At 24.2% G+C, this 15,259-nt stretch overlaps 6 protein-coding genes across 6 annotated transcripts; 4 read left to right on the top strand and 2 right to left on the bottom strand.

Annotated features, from left to right (window-relative positions):
• Positions 1 to 580: 580 nt before the first annotated feature.
• Positions 581 to 1,360, top strand: PCHAS_0805400 (ribosomal protein S8e, putative; the record flags this gene model as incomplete). The annotated part of the gene is made up of 1 exon (XM_729300.2): positions 581 to 1,360. The coding sequence occupies one exon, from the start codon at positions 581 to 583 to the stop codon at positions 1,358 to 1,360; it is 780 nt and encodes a 259-aa protein (XP_734393.2).
• Positions 1,361 to 2,537: 1,177 nt separating this feature from the next.
• Positions 2,538 to 5,582, top strand: PCHAS_0805500 (cytoskeleton associated protein, putative; the record flags this gene model as incomplete). Its single annotated transcript, XM_016797806.1, has 3 exons — positions 2,538 to 4,695; positions 5,071 to 5,273; positions 5,484 to 5,582. 3 exons carry the CDS (start codon positions 2,538 to 2,540, stop codon positions 5,580 to 5,582), a joined length of 2,460 nt encoding a protein of 819 aa, XP_016653725.1.
• A 913-nt stretch (positions 5,583 to 6,495) lies between these two features.
• Positions 6,496 to 6,804, top strand: PCHAS_0805600 (conserved Plasmodium protein, unknown function; the record flags this gene model as incomplete). Its single annotated transcript, XM_732873.2, has 1 exon — positions 6,496 to 6,804. The coding sequence occupies one exon, from the start codon at positions 6,496 to 6,498 to the stop codon at positions 6,802 to 6,804; it is 309 nt and encodes a 102-aa protein (XP_737966.2).
• A 414-nt stretch (positions 6,805 to 7,218) lies between these two features.
• Positions 7,219 to 7,428, bottom strand: PCHAS_0805700 (DNA-directed RNA polymerases I, II, and III subunit RPABC5, putative; the record flags this gene model as incomplete). Its single annotated transcript, XM_735682.1, has 1 exon — positions 7,219 to 7,428. The coding sequence occupies one exon, from the start codon at positions 7,426 to 7,428 to the stop codon at positions 7,219 to 7,221; it is 210 nt and encodes a 69-aa protein (XP_740775.1).
• A 915-nt stretch (positions 7,429 to 8,343) lies between these two features.
• PCHAS_0805800 (conserved Plasmodium protein, unknown function) lies at positions 8,344 to 11,435 on the bottom strand (the record flags this gene model as incomplete). The annotated part of the gene is made up of 2 exons (XM_016797807.1): positions 8,344 to 9,135; positions 9,288 to 11,435. The coding sequence occupies 2 exons, from the start codon at positions 11,433 to 11,435 to the stop codon at positions 8,344 to 8,346; spliced, it is 2,940 nt and encodes a 979-aa protein (XP_016653726.1).
• Positions 11,436 to 12,370: 935 nt separating this feature from the next.
• Positions 12,371 to 13,705, top strand: PCHAS_0805900 (EKC/KEOPS complex subunit BUD32, putative; the record flags this gene model as incomplete). Its single annotated transcript, XM_016797808.1, has 5 exons — positions 12,371 to 12,406; positions 12,641 to 13,126; positions 13,303 to 13,371; positions 13,489 to 13,561; positions 13,668 to 13,705. 5 exons carry the CDS (start codon positions 12,371 to 12,373, stop codon positions 13,703 to 13,705), a joined length of 702 nt encoding a protein of 233 aa, XP_016653727.1.
• Positions 13,706 to 15,259: the final 1,554 nt, after the last annotated feature.

A 15,259-nucleotide genomic window follows, 5' to 3' on the forward strand; every position in this document is an offset into this window, starting at 1 on the left:
TAAGAATATATACAATAATATAGAAATAGGCAAAAAATATATAGAGAAAAAAAGAGTAATAAAATTATCTCATAAATAAACAACTATATTATATATACGCGAATATAAGATGAAATTTTTTTTAATATTTTAAAAAATTTTCAAGTAAAAATTGGCCTCAATTTTGCTACAGAATTTTTCAAGTATATTAGATTTAATTTTTTTTTTATGCAAAATTGCAGATTATTTTTGTTTTAATTTTTATTCATTATCATTTATATTTTTTTTGTTACTTTTAACCGTAATTGAGATTATATAAATTTTATTTCTTTTCCCAATAATAAGGCGAAATATATGAAAGCATAAAGGAAAATTTGTTATAAAAGGAAAAAATAGTGGAAGATACAAAAACTAAGATATAATACCCTAATTATGATATCAAAATAAATGAATAATTGTTTTAAGAAGGCGTGATTTTTTTTGTTTGATAGCATATTTTTTATTGAACGAGGACTGCGGGACTATATGAATTCGCTAGTTTATTATATAATAGAATATAGAAAATATTAATCATTTTATATCTTTTGTATATACGAACAAAATGCCGCAGAACGATTATATCGAGCTTCACAGGAAAAGATATGGGTATCGATTTGATTATTTTGAGAAAACCCGAAAAAAGGAAGCTAGAAAAGTTCATAAAGAATCATTAAAAGCTAAAAAACTAAGAGGAATAAAAGCAAAAATATACAATAAAAAGAAATATACCGAAAAAGTAAATCTTAAGAAAACAATAAAATCACATGAACTTAAGGATGCAAAAAGCTCTCAAAAAATACATGATGAAAATGGATTACCTGCATATTTATTAGAAAGAAATCAAACACAACGAACTAAAGTTTTAACAAATTTACTTAAACAAAAAAGAAAAAGTAAAGCAGGAAAATGGGAACTTCCTGTACCTAAAATTCAGGCATTAAATGAAGGTGAAATGCTAAGAGTTGTAAAATCAGGTAAAAGAAGAAGAAAAACATGGAAAAGATTAATAGATAAAGTATCATTTGTTGGCAATGATTTTACAAGAAAAAACCCAAAATTCGAAAGATATATTAGACCTAGTAGTTTAAGATTTAAAAAAGCAAATGTATATCACAGCGAATTAAAAACAACACTTTCTTTGGATATATTAAGTGTTAAGGTTAATCCTCAATCAAATTTATATACAAATTTAGGAATTATAACAAAAGGAACAATAATAGAAGTTAATGTAAGTGATTTGGGTCTTGTTACCCAATCAGGGAAAGTTATATGGGCAAAATTTGCACAAGTAACAAATAATCCAGAGCTTGATGGATGTATTAACGCTACATTACTTGTTTAAATATATACTATTTTTATATGTAAGCAAAAAAATATATACTATACATGTATATATTTGTGCATGCGCAGAATTTGGGACACCTATAATTATGCTTATATATATATCGATTTAATTACCCACTTTTTTTTATTTTCTTTTACCCCTACACGCGTACATGATTAATTAAATGTTTTTAGCCTTTTGCAAATTTGTGTATACGTGTTTCTTTTTTTATTTTTTTATATATTTATCACAATTTCCATAATTCATAATATAATAATTAATTACATGTGTATCTATACGTATATGTATAATATACACATAATTCATGGAACTGTTTCTATTTTTTTTAATTTTTTCATTCGATAATTATACAATAATATTAATTAAACAAATATAATTTTTAAAACTTATTTGAATAGCTATGTGAAAATTTTTCACATTATTATAGGCGTATATAGCTAAAAAATGTTTTTTTAAATGAAACGTGCTTGTAGTAATTACCTCGGAATGGGAAATAAATAAACAGAAATATAATTAAAAAAAAGAAAAAAAGGATTATTATTATTGCCACATATAAATAGTTATAGGAATCATTTTCTTAATTTTATATCGTATACTCTAAAGGATATATATAAGTTTTATTTTATTTTTAGAAATCTCAAATGTTCGCCAAAATACTTGAATTCTGCATGCTAAAATTTATTTTTCAAATATGTAGATAGCTATCTCTCGAGTATAACTTCCCTCTTTACTAAATATCTACATATCATGCTTCACCAAATATATGTATACAAACATATATACGTATGGTATGTATATTAGTGCGTTCTACTGGTGACCCTAACGCCAATAGTGCCTTTTATTTTCTAAATGAAAAACATGACTTATAATGGTGTGACAAAGTCATCGTTTTTCTCATTAATATGTGTTACCATCGAATAATATACACACACATATATATATGTTAGAATGTGCGAGGAGATGCAAATTTTTATTTATTTAGTCCTATACTACCATATTCATTAGTCATTTTACTCCAAAACTAGTTTTCCAATCGTTACTCTGGGGAAAATATAAAAAAAACACAATTATAAAACATCTATTCTATGTCATATTATACAAATATATAATAGCTATATATAATTTTTTTATTACCACACATACATGCTGCATATCTTATCGTTAATTTAAAAACATGGAAAACATATTTAACAATCCAAAAAACCTAAACATTGGATCAAGAATTTTTAGCTGTAATTTTAGAGCTTCAGAAAAAAAAAGTAGCGAAAATGATGAAAACAAAGATACTAAAAAAAAAATGGTCAATGGAAATGGAGTAAACAATTCAAACATAAATGAAGACAACACTGATGATGAAAATGCCGATAAAAATTTAAAAATGTATTTATTTAATGAAAATATAAAAGTAAAAATTGGTACCATTAGATTTATTGGACAGTTAAAAAATCACCCTAATAAGGATCAAACATATTATGGTATTGAATGGGATAATGAATGTGATGGTAAAAATGCAGGATGCTTTGATAATGAATTTTATTTTTTTCCTTTGCATTTTATTAAAAAAAATAATCCAAATATATATTATAAGTATAATAAGGATAAAGATTTAATACCTAGAAATGTAGATGATTTAAAAATGTATGTAAAAAGTTTTTTATGCGAAAATGGTAGCAATACAGTAAAACCATGCTCTTTTCTGTCTCTTAATAATATACATGTTGGAATAACATTTATACAAGCTTTAAATTTTAGATATAATTATTTTCCAGATTTAGATTTATCTATAGAAGATTATCAAACAAAAAAAGTAAAAAAAGTTATATTTTCAGGGGAAGAAAAAGTTTGCAATTATTTTAAAAATTTTGAAAATTTAAATAATATTACGTTAAATAAATGTTTAATATATACAACAGGTTTTATAAATAATTTATATTTTCATAATCTAGAAAGTTTGTCTTTATCTAATAATCTTTTTTGTCAATGGATAGATATATTTAAAATAATTAAAATCGCAAACAAATTATCTTATCTTAATTTGTCACAAAATATATTTACAAAATTGACATTAGAAAACTTACTATTGTCTAGTTTATATGATAATAGCGAAATAAATAATGGTGATACAAAAATTGAGATAATTCATGGTGATAATAATGATACTGAGGCTATGCCTAATGCAAAAGGCATAAACTTAGATCACAATAATTCTGATCTTATTTATTTTGACAACATAAAAGAACTTTGTCTTGACAATACACTAATAGATTGGGATGATGTATTAATTTTATCATTTGTTTTTCCGAATTTGGAAATTCTTAGTTTAAAAAATAATTATATAAGAAACATCAAAATTAAAAATTTACGTATTAAAAAAAATTCAATAATATATAAATATATTACTAATGATAAATATGCTAGCATATTTTATCCAGATTTAGTAAACTCAAGAAAAAATTGTTCTTGTGATTATTTTACAGGCTCCAATAATGTGTCTAACATTAATACACATTATAGTGAACCAACATTGGATGAGATGAATAGGTCAAGTGATAATACCAGCAAAAATTTAAACAATTATACCGAAAAATCAATGAAAACTGTGTGCTGTGAAAATATTAATAAAACTAACGATACTACAAAAAATAATTCATATGATGTAAATTTTACCAATGGCAATAACAGCAATAGTAGTAGGGAAGAAGAAGAGGGGTGCGACCATATTAAAGTTGATTTATTAAAAAATTTACGAAAAATTGTTTTAAACGATAATTATTTATATAGTTATGAAGAATTATTTTATTTCATATATAAAATAAAGCACATCGAATCTATATACTTAAATAATAATAAATTTAGCGACAATAGTAATTTAATAAACATAGCTTATAATATATGCACACAAAAGGAAAAACAAAATTCTCAAGATATAAGTGTAAATAATGAAAATCCTCAAAGCATAGGTCAATCAGCATTCGATGTTATAAATGAAAATTTTAGTAATATCAAAGAATTTTTGTTTGATAATAATGAAATAAATAATTATGAAACATTCAGAGATTTGTTTTATGTATTATATAATATAGAAATATTAAAATTGCAAAATTACAAATTTATGGAAAAAAAAAAAAACTTAAGATATATATTAATATCTATTATGCCTAATTTAAAGGTCTTAAATTACAGTTGTATAAATAAAAATGAAAGAATCAATTCAGAGCGCTTTTTTATATCTTTGTACCAAAGGGACCCAATTGCAAAGATCTTTAATGAACCGGTTTTAAACAAAAAGCATAGTGATAGACTGGAAAAATTGCATTACAAGGCAACCGAAGGTAGGAAACCACATACATAGAAGTTTTTATTTCATAAATAAATCTAGCAATAATACCGCACAAAACATTATTTTTGAGGACAATCGTTGTCCAAAAATTATCTTATGAAGTAGACATAAATTTTCTTGTGTTAAATATTTGTTTTATCATTTTCATAAAAATTAATGAGATATTTTATAATGTATTATCACTCTCTTGATTATATTGTGAATTATGTGTTATAGAGCGAATGGAAAAAAGGAAAAATAAATGTCTGCTGATTATTGTTTATGAATGTATATATATTTCTTAGAACCCCTTGTGTGTGGACTAAATCATTTTACGATGATTCTTCCTTTTTATACCACTATTCATTTATTTTTACTTTTTTTTCAGACCAAGGAACTAACGAACGATCCACGTCCATGCAAGGAAACGTAATTAATATACAAATTATTCCCGAATTTATAAATTCTCAAAAATTTAACATTATAAAAAAAAAAGTTAATAAAAATATGAGCATAAAGGACCTGAAATATTTGTGTTCAAGGCTATACTCAATTCCGATTACCAAAATAAAAATGTTCTACACAGATGAGGTAAGAATTATAGTGCCGTTTTGTGTTTATAGTTAATGAATTTCTGAATGAACAAAAATTGCATAAATATGCAAATCCATAAATATGCATAGCCACTTGCATATATAATTGACTGCGATATCATACATACAAACTCTATTCTACTTCCTCAAATTACATACTGGTTGACCTATTTTTATTATTTCATTTATTATTTTATATTTTTTGTAGAACAATCCGTTGTGTATAGAAATCACTGATACAAATTCCAGTTTGTATACATACGGAATTGAAGATAATTCAAAAATAAAAATACAAACCGAAGATTAATACTTTTTACTAAAGTTAGCTAAAAAGAAATAATGATATAATAACAATAAAATGGAAAGACTGATATTTATTGTTAATCTTTGTGTATGTATTTTATAGGCATATAAATATTATAAACTATGTAGTATTTTTTTACTTCGATCAAATTGTTAATCTAATTCTATTTGTCTATAAAGTTATGTTAAGCTCACTCCTATGCACATATATATATTTACGGCATTGGGGCGTCGTTCTATTATGTGTATATGTATTTATATTGCACTTTCACTCCTAAATATGAACAAAAAATATTTTTTGTTTTATCTTTTTGATTTTTTTCACTTTTTATTTAGCATTTTGGAATTTATTTGGAGAATTATTTGCCACAATATATATGCATTTTTTTTGTCATTTGATTTTACATTATATAGCGTGTGTGAATAAAAGGTATACATCATGTTTGGATACCATTTACATGTTTTGCATTCTTTTCATAATTTTTTCACCATAATGGCATTTAAAATTAAATTTCTTTATTTTCCAATACCACAAAAAAACTAGCATAGAAGAAAAATAAATTGGTAAATATTTTACCCATTTAAGTTTTTTTTATTTTTATAAAATACACTAATTCGTTAATTTAAATGTGAAGGATTATTCAGTTGAGAATATTTGTACATTTAACAAAAACATATAGCACGAAAACGTTTGGCATTCATGCCCATGATATATATATATATATATATATACACATGCATGCGCACATATAGCATATTCAATACAATGAATAAAAAAAATATTTCCTTATATAAGGCAGTATATCGAAGAGATAAAATTTCATATATGCAAGTATATTAATAGCGCTAAAAAAATATATATAGACATACATATACCACAGCATTGGTAACTTTATGCATGTAACGAAAAAATTAAAATGGCTCATTTCTTTAAAGGCTCGATTTCATTACCAATGGAAGAGGATAAAGAAAAAAAAAATATTGAGAATGAAGAACAAATTAAAATATTATTTCACTTACCCAATGGCGATATCGAAACTGTATATGAAAACCTTAGTATTGAAGTGGGCTATCTAAAACTCAAGTTATCTAAAAGCTTACAAAGGCCCTATGACAAATTTAATTTATTATATAACAATAATATTATGATTGATCCATTATCCATAATTGATATAATTAAAGCGAAAAGAGAATCTATAGATATATACGTTAATTTTTTAGAATAAATTAAAGAATATATTGATGCATCTTCCAAAAATTTGCATATGGATTCTTCCATATATATACATTAATTGTATTTTTCACATCAAATTTTGTATATTTCCATTGTTTTTACTTGGAGATTAAAAGGCGTTAACATTAAAATTCTTCCTCAATATAAACCCACATTTTTACGAGCCTACTAAAATAGGTTGTTATAGTAACTAAAGTTGCTTGGAATATTAAATTTTGTGATTCTTTCAGTCCAGAATGACAAAATATATGTTTTCATTTATTTCCCATCATTCATTCATTTGCCAAGTCACCCACTATTTATTTTATTATTTTTTTTTTTTTGATAATTGTTTTCATGGTACGATTTTACTAACTTATTTTGCTTTCGCACACTTCAAATTACAATTCTCTCTATATAAAGTAATTTATAACTTTCTCTCATAAATATTATAACATAATAATTTATCCATCATGTCTGCATGAGTTAACATCATTCTTCTACAACAATATCTTGATAAATTTAATTCGTCTAAAGCATCACATTTCGATATTCCTTCATCCAACTTTTTTTCATATAAGCTCCAAAGGTTTCCAATTAATTTTCCACAGGTAAAGCAACGAACTGGTATTATCATTTTTTTTCGCGATACTTTAATTAAAAAAGTAAAAAAATATCAAAATATACAAATTTTAAATCATAAAAAATTAAAGAATATAATTAGTTTTATTTAAATAAATGTTGGAATCGGAAAAACCTTGAAAGCGTTATTTTATTTTCTATATTTATATAATAAATATATTATATCGAAAATTTTTTAATTTTGCAATGCCAAATAATTTATATGATTTAGAGATTGATTCAATAGTATATTATATTTACAATTTTTTTGCATTAATTCATTCCTATTTGTTATGTACAGTTTATTTTTGAAAAAATTGTCAATTTTTTTCATGCGCTAAAACGGAAAAAAATTTTATCGTTTCGTACTTAAACAAGCATACGCTATAGGCATGAAAATTAATAAGTGATATATATATGCATAGTTTTAATGACATATATATATAAAAACAAATGATGCATAAAAATTGTTTTTAATGTTTTAAAAAAAGCACATAAAAAATATATAAAAATAAATAAAATTGTATATTATATAATATACATATGTAATTAATTTTAAATTGATCAAACAAACGAACATTTTGAATCCGGGGTATGAATAATATAGATTTCGAATAAGTTTACTTTTCCAAAAGGGAGGGAAATATAAATGAGTGTGAACTAGTAAAAAAATCACCAAAAAAATAACGTTGATCACACAAGATTGCGCCTATATATATGAATACCATATAACAATGCCTCCATACATATCAAATTATGTATATAATATATAATTGTAGACATATCTATGCATGATATCTTACAATATACCCCTCCTTTACATATATAAAAGAAAGGACTTATAAAAATTACTATATATGGAATAATTTTTTCTATAGTAAAAAATAAGAAAACTGTGTCTCTTTAGTTCTTTCGACTTATTAATTTAATCTTATAAGTTATACGCTACACAGTTCATATATTTTTCCACTTTTCTAAGAGCATGATAAAAATTATGGATGCATTTGTGTTGTTTCATTTCTACAATTTGGTTAATGCTTTCTGTAGCTTTACAAATATTGTCCGAAAATGTATATATATCATTATTCGATATGAATTGGTCTGAATAATTAAAAATTGTTGAAGCATAGGTTATAGGTTTGGTCATAATTTTGTAACTCGAATTTGAGGCTAAATCAATTATGTATGTATTTCTTTTATCATCGCTAGCTTCTGTGATTGCCCCTTCTCTTCCTTCTCCATTTTTAGCATTTTTAATAAGTGTTGTTTTATTTTTTTTGTGATACATATGCATATTATTCCAATCATCATTTTCAATTTGATTAATATCTATAGCAGGCCTAATAAAGTTGTCTTTTTTTATTCCCTCCATAATATTACTAAAATCTAGTATTGGGTTATATTTTAAGATTTTGTCAATATTAATTAAATTTTTGTTTACAATACTAGCTAAATATGTATAATCTTCCTTTTCAACATTTGTACTTATTATCATATTCTTTTTCTTTTCTTCTAAAAATACTACGAACATTTCTTCGTCTAAATTTTTAGCTCTTTTTTTATAAGTGTAAAAAGCTTCATATTCTTTATGTAAATTATTTACATATTTTACAATTTCTTTTAATGGACCATCAGTTCCTACTTTGTTGTAACCCGATGTGCATCCCTTATCTTGAATATACCCCTTCAGAAGTTTGTAGTTGCTTTCAAAGTTGCCCAAGTCCTGTTTTAGGTGATCAGAAAAAAGGGAAAATCAAAATGAAATATAAAAAAGATACATAAAACAAAACTTCATGTGCATATATATAACTGCCTAATGCAATATTCAAATATATATCATATTGCACGAGAATAAAATTAATTTATCTGCATTACGCTCAAAATATGGATACACAGATTCTCGTCTTTTTCCGATGAAATTATATTATCGTAAAAAAATTGATTGTTGTTAATGTCATAAAAATCTGCATGATTATGATCAATATGTGTTTGTTTGTCATCTTCTTGCTCATCATTTTCGTGGTCATCTAAATTGTCAGAAAATATAGATTGTAGCCATAACCAAAAAACGGCTCTCAAATGTTCACTATAAAAAAATTCAGTTCCATATTTATAAACATTAACAATTTTATTATATAATTGTACATCGTTTAAAACTCTGAATTCGTTTATTGTTATTTTATCATTTAATAAATCATAGTTTATATTTTCGGCATGACCAAAAAATGAATTATATTCTTCTTCTTGCTCATAAGTAGAAGACGACTTTCCAATATTCATTGAATTTGGTTTTACTCTGTTTCTATCATTAGTATTACTATTTGTATTTACTTCATTTCTCAAACTGTCTAGTTTCATTTCTAGTTCATGTTTATCTCTTTCAGAATCTATAATGACAGTGAACAATAGATTGTTTGTCAAGTCTACCTTCTTCTGATTATTAATATAGGTAGAATCTAACTTATTATTTTTGGCATACCCTAAACTATTTATGTTACTATTAAAATTTACCACAATATTATGTCTTTCTGTATATGAATTTATGAGGGTATGAAATTTATGAAACAATATTAATCTGTTTTTATCATAATTTTGTAATTGATTTGTATTAAAACATATTTTATTTTGTATTTGTATTAATTTATTGCAATTATTATTTATATGTTTAAATAATTCCTTCATATATATACTACTGTTATCGTTATCAAAATATAAGCCATTATTTTCATCATTATCATACATATTATTGATGCTATAATTATTAAAAAAATCTTCTTGATATTTTGAATAGTCATATTCTGCATATTCAGAAATGGAAAGATTACACTGCAACTCTTTTTTTGTATTATTTAGGTTGATACACTCTTCATATTCGTTTGCCTCTATTGCACTCCTTTTTACATTCGATTCAGTGTTTCTATTGTTCTCATAACTTTTGTTATTTCCTTGTATTCCTTTTTCTTCTGTTGATAGCTCACTAATATAATTACTTTTCTTTTCACCAGTGGCTAATTCATCAACATCACCATGTTTTTTTTTATCTTTTTTATCATCACAAACTCTAGTTCCCAAACGGGTCATTCTTTCATCATTATTACCTTTGCTTATTTTATTTGTTTTTTTTTCTTTTTTTAATTTTTCCAAAAAATTGTAAAAATGTTTATACCCAAATATTTCTAATTCGTGTGGCTTGTTTGATAGCATAAGCATTGCTTCGTTTATCACATGGTAGAAATTGTATTCTTCGTCATCCTCAGAGTCATTATCATCATTATTATTTTTTATATTTTTTTGTGTCTGTGTAGTTTTTCCTTTCATCTTGTTCAGCCCATGCATGCTGCTATTACTATTAGAATCCCCATCGCATACTTTTCGAAAGAATATCTCATAGAATGGTTGTTTCTTATCATAATGCTCAAACAAACAAAAACAATCAAACAAAAATCCAATACATAATAATAACTCCTTTGCCATTTGAAAATTGCATTTCATCAATTGATATAACCTTGGGTATTCAAAATATTCTAGTAAAAGTACAACAATTGGTGATATTAAATAAAAATCGTCAAAATAATGAACATCTTCTCCTAATTCTTCAAAAAAATAGTCTTCGTCATCATAACCAATAACATTATTATCACAATTGTATGTAACAACACCACTAAGGTTATAATGAACATATTCCCCACCTTGCTTCTTACTCAATACCTCCTCATAATTACTTTCATTTATTTCTATTTCATCTTCAGGTTGTTTACTATTTTTTATAAATATCTTTTCAGCTTTTAAAATTTCATTTTTTATATATTCATTATATGTAGATTTAAACTTTCTCTTAAAATCAAAAAAGTATAAAAGGCATAAATCATTTATTAAAAATGTGTATTTTATTATTACTTTTCTTCTTTGCACTCTTTTGTTGTTTTTCCCTCTTCTTAATAGTTCAGGGGTTATATATTCTATACCAAAATAATTTAAAACGTTGCAAACATGTTCTAAACTTTCCTTTATTGTGATGCTCATTTCGGGGGCAAGAGATGCAAAAAATCCGACGTGGGAAAAAAAAACGTACAATATTAATACAAAAAAAATACGTTTTCTTTTTTACAATATTTAATTAAATAACAAAATATTATATTTGGAAGAATTTTTCTCTTTATTCCCCAATACATAAATACAAATTTTTATGAAAGAGAAAAAACAATTCGCCTGTTCGTGCCAATGTAAATATTATCACTTCTTTAAAAAAAAAATACAGCTTTGTTGCCACGTTTTATTAGATTAGAAAAATTGAGGAACATAAATTTTCATAGAAATATAATTGGTGATCGAACATCTAAGCAAATAGTTTAACATCTACTAATATGCATGTATGTATATGCATATGTATTATTCATACTGGATAAAGGAACAATCAATCAGCACATTAGACGTAATTTTTCGTTATTACTATTTATTCAAGTTTTTTTTTAAATTTTCCTGTTTATATATGTTCCCCAATTCGCTAATTTTCATACGAAAGTAATGAAAAGGGGAAAATACCATTGCAATATATTTTACATATAAAAAAGTGTTTATATTCCCAAAACAACCTATAAGCTATTTTATCATTTTTTTAAAGTAGAAATTTAATAATAAGAAAAAATATATAGTAATTTTTTTAATCCTGATATTTTATTTAAAGTAAGAAAAATGACAATTATCTTCCATTTTTTTTGTATATGAGCAAGAAATTGTGTTTTCACGATGATTATATATACGGAGACAATAATATGGCATCTATTACGCGTGAATATATCAATGTATTAATACTATAAATATATTTTAATTCTTTTCAATATATTTCCACATGCAGATATTGTTCAAACACACATAAATAAGGAGTTCGTATAATGATAAAACTGTGAAAGAAAGACAATTTGAAGAAAAACATAAAATTATAATAAATTCTGTGCACAATGAACTATACCTTGATATCGGCTGGATCTGATGCTGTAATATAAAAAATATATAATGAAAAATATAAAATGGCAATAAAGAGGCATATAACAAATTATGCCCATATTATACATATATAAACTTATTCATAAGTGTCGTAGTAGAACATATTTTTTACACGAATAAATTGCTCTATTTGCACATTTTGATTATCGACCAACTTGAACAATACACTTTTTTTAGATATATAGCTTAACTTTTTGTATATTTCTTCATGTTTGTTTTTTTAGAAAATATATAAATGTGATTTCATTGGAAAGGAAGCAATTAAAAAAGTAATTTACAGAAAACATTATAGACACAAAAAGATTGATTCAAAAATACGAAAATTAAGAGTATCAAATGAAATCAAATTTACTAAAAAACTAGCCAGTTTAAATATTGATGTCCCATATTTATATTTTGTTGATACAAAAGAAAAAAGCATATATTTTGAATATGTCAATGGCTGTACAATAAATAATATATTAAAAAGTATCAAACAATATCAACCAAATATTCCTAAATTCATTGGTATCACATTAGCAAAAATACATAATGGAAATGTAATACATGGAGATTTTACCACATCAAATTTAATTTTAAGACATTCATATATTAATGAAAATGAAATTTTTAATAATTTAAATAATGCCCCTTATGAATTGGCTGATATCACGGAGATAAAACTTTGTGTTATCGATTTTGGTCTATCCTTTTTATCAGCTTCGGTTGAGGTAAGAAAATAGAGAGTAAAACTTGCAAATGATCAAATTATATTCAACTTTTTAAAAAAAAACGAAATTCCTTACAATAGAGAATGCCAGAACAAATACTAAAGTTACATGGCTGCTCACACATATAATACATTGATGTTAACTTTACATGCATTCATATAAATTAACTTTTATAGGATAAGGCTGTGGATTTGTTTGTTCTCTTGAAAGCCATCAAAAGTTTCCATAGTGAATTTCCTAAATTGGTAAATTTCATATAAATTGTTTATTTCATAAACATTTTGTGAGCCTTTATATATGGTATACTCATTTATTTGTGGCTTTCCATTTTTCATTTCTCTATTTCAATTTAATAAAAACAGGAAGAAGACATTTTATTGGGGTATGAAACCCAATCGAATAATTTTGATTTAATCAGCAAAAAACTAGAAACAGGTTCGCTTATAAATTAAAAAGGATACATATGAATATAAAACATAATAGATATTTCTTTTATATTGCATTAAATGTGGTTGTCCATTTGTTGTTTTTTTTTTTTCAGTCAAACAAAGAGGAAGAAAAAGACCAATGGTGGGATAAATCTAATGGTTATAAATAATTACAACACAAGAAATATTTTTTAGAATGTTTTATATATGCATATACATGGTGTTATATGCAATGAAATATGAACTATATTGCCAAAAAAAGTAAAACTTTTCATCATTATGAATGATGTTTTATTTTTATTCATTAATTTTTTGTTACATTGTAAAGACACATTTTTATATCATACAAAACTAATAAATATATATATGTTTTTTTTTAATTTCCTTTAAACCTTTTATCATTAATTTGATTTTCTTTTAAGTTGGCTTTATGTTATTTCATTTCATTGAAAGTCGCTTTAAATGTTTTGGAATATAATTCCAAATAATACCTTTGCACACATAATTTGAAGAAATAATACACCATTATATAAGAAAACTATTACGTAATATTGCGGTTAAAAAATATCCTATAGTTTTTATATTAAAATGAGTGTTTTATGATTTCATTATTTTATTTTAATATTACAAATTTAAAGTAAAAAAACATATGTATGCCACATTTATTTATTGAGTTACCCCCAGAATTAAGTACCTTAAATAACATACATTATATACATTCATAAATAACATATATTATAATACACATATATGTATTCTCTATGATAAATAAATAGCTACTTATATATTATAGTTAAAAAAAATTAACACCTAGTAAAAAAATTAAAAAAATAGTAAAATGAATAAAGAACTTATATATTGTATATAAAATATTTATATATAGGCACGTGCTCTATACATATAATGAATATGATTTATTAGCTATTCAAAGGCCACACCTTTATATTAATTGATAATACCATCATGCTATGAACGAACGAAATAGCATGTTGCTATAAATATATATGAATGAAAAATAAGGGCGGAATTCATAAAAATGTTATATAGGGAAAATGTAATACCTCTATAGTTGATTAAGCGCACGTACATATCCTTCATATTTTGTAGTAAAAATAAATAATACCTTATAAAAAATATTATATATTTTTTTTTAATATACAGGTAAAAATGCAGATTAATTGGCTTATTCCATATATGTAAAATATATACTACACAATTTAAGGTCCCTTATAAAACGGCATTTTTTTTAATTTGTAATGCACTAAAAAAAATATAATTCCTTTTTTAAGGTACACTGGAAATTGGAAGGAATTTACATATGCATATTTTATTTATATAAATGACGGTATAATTAGTAGTATGCATTATATAGCCATTTAATAATAATAAACATTTTGGTTAAGATTATATAGATTGGTAGTGTTATAATTATGCATATAATATATATTCCTTTTTCCTGTACTTGGTTTAAAATTGGAAAAAATGGCCCCGTGGTAAGGGGCTAATGGGGCTTGCATATTTAATAGTCACAAAATATAGTGGTATTTGGTTATCATAATTACAGCACTTTTATTCTACATATACATTTATTATGTAAAAAAGCTAAGCAAAAAAGCATCTTGTATTTTTTATATTAAATTAATACTTTAATTTTTGTATTAAAAAAAGGGCACATTAATTTTTTCTACATATGTACGATGCTATT

The sequence above is a fragment of the Plasmodium chabaudi genome (genome assembly GCF_900002335.3).
Source record: "Plasmodium chabaudi chabaudi strain AS genome assembly, chromosome: 8".
Lineage (NCBI taxonomy): Eukaryota > Apicomplexa > Aconoidasida > Haemosporida > Plasmodiidae > Plasmodium > Plasmodium chabaudi.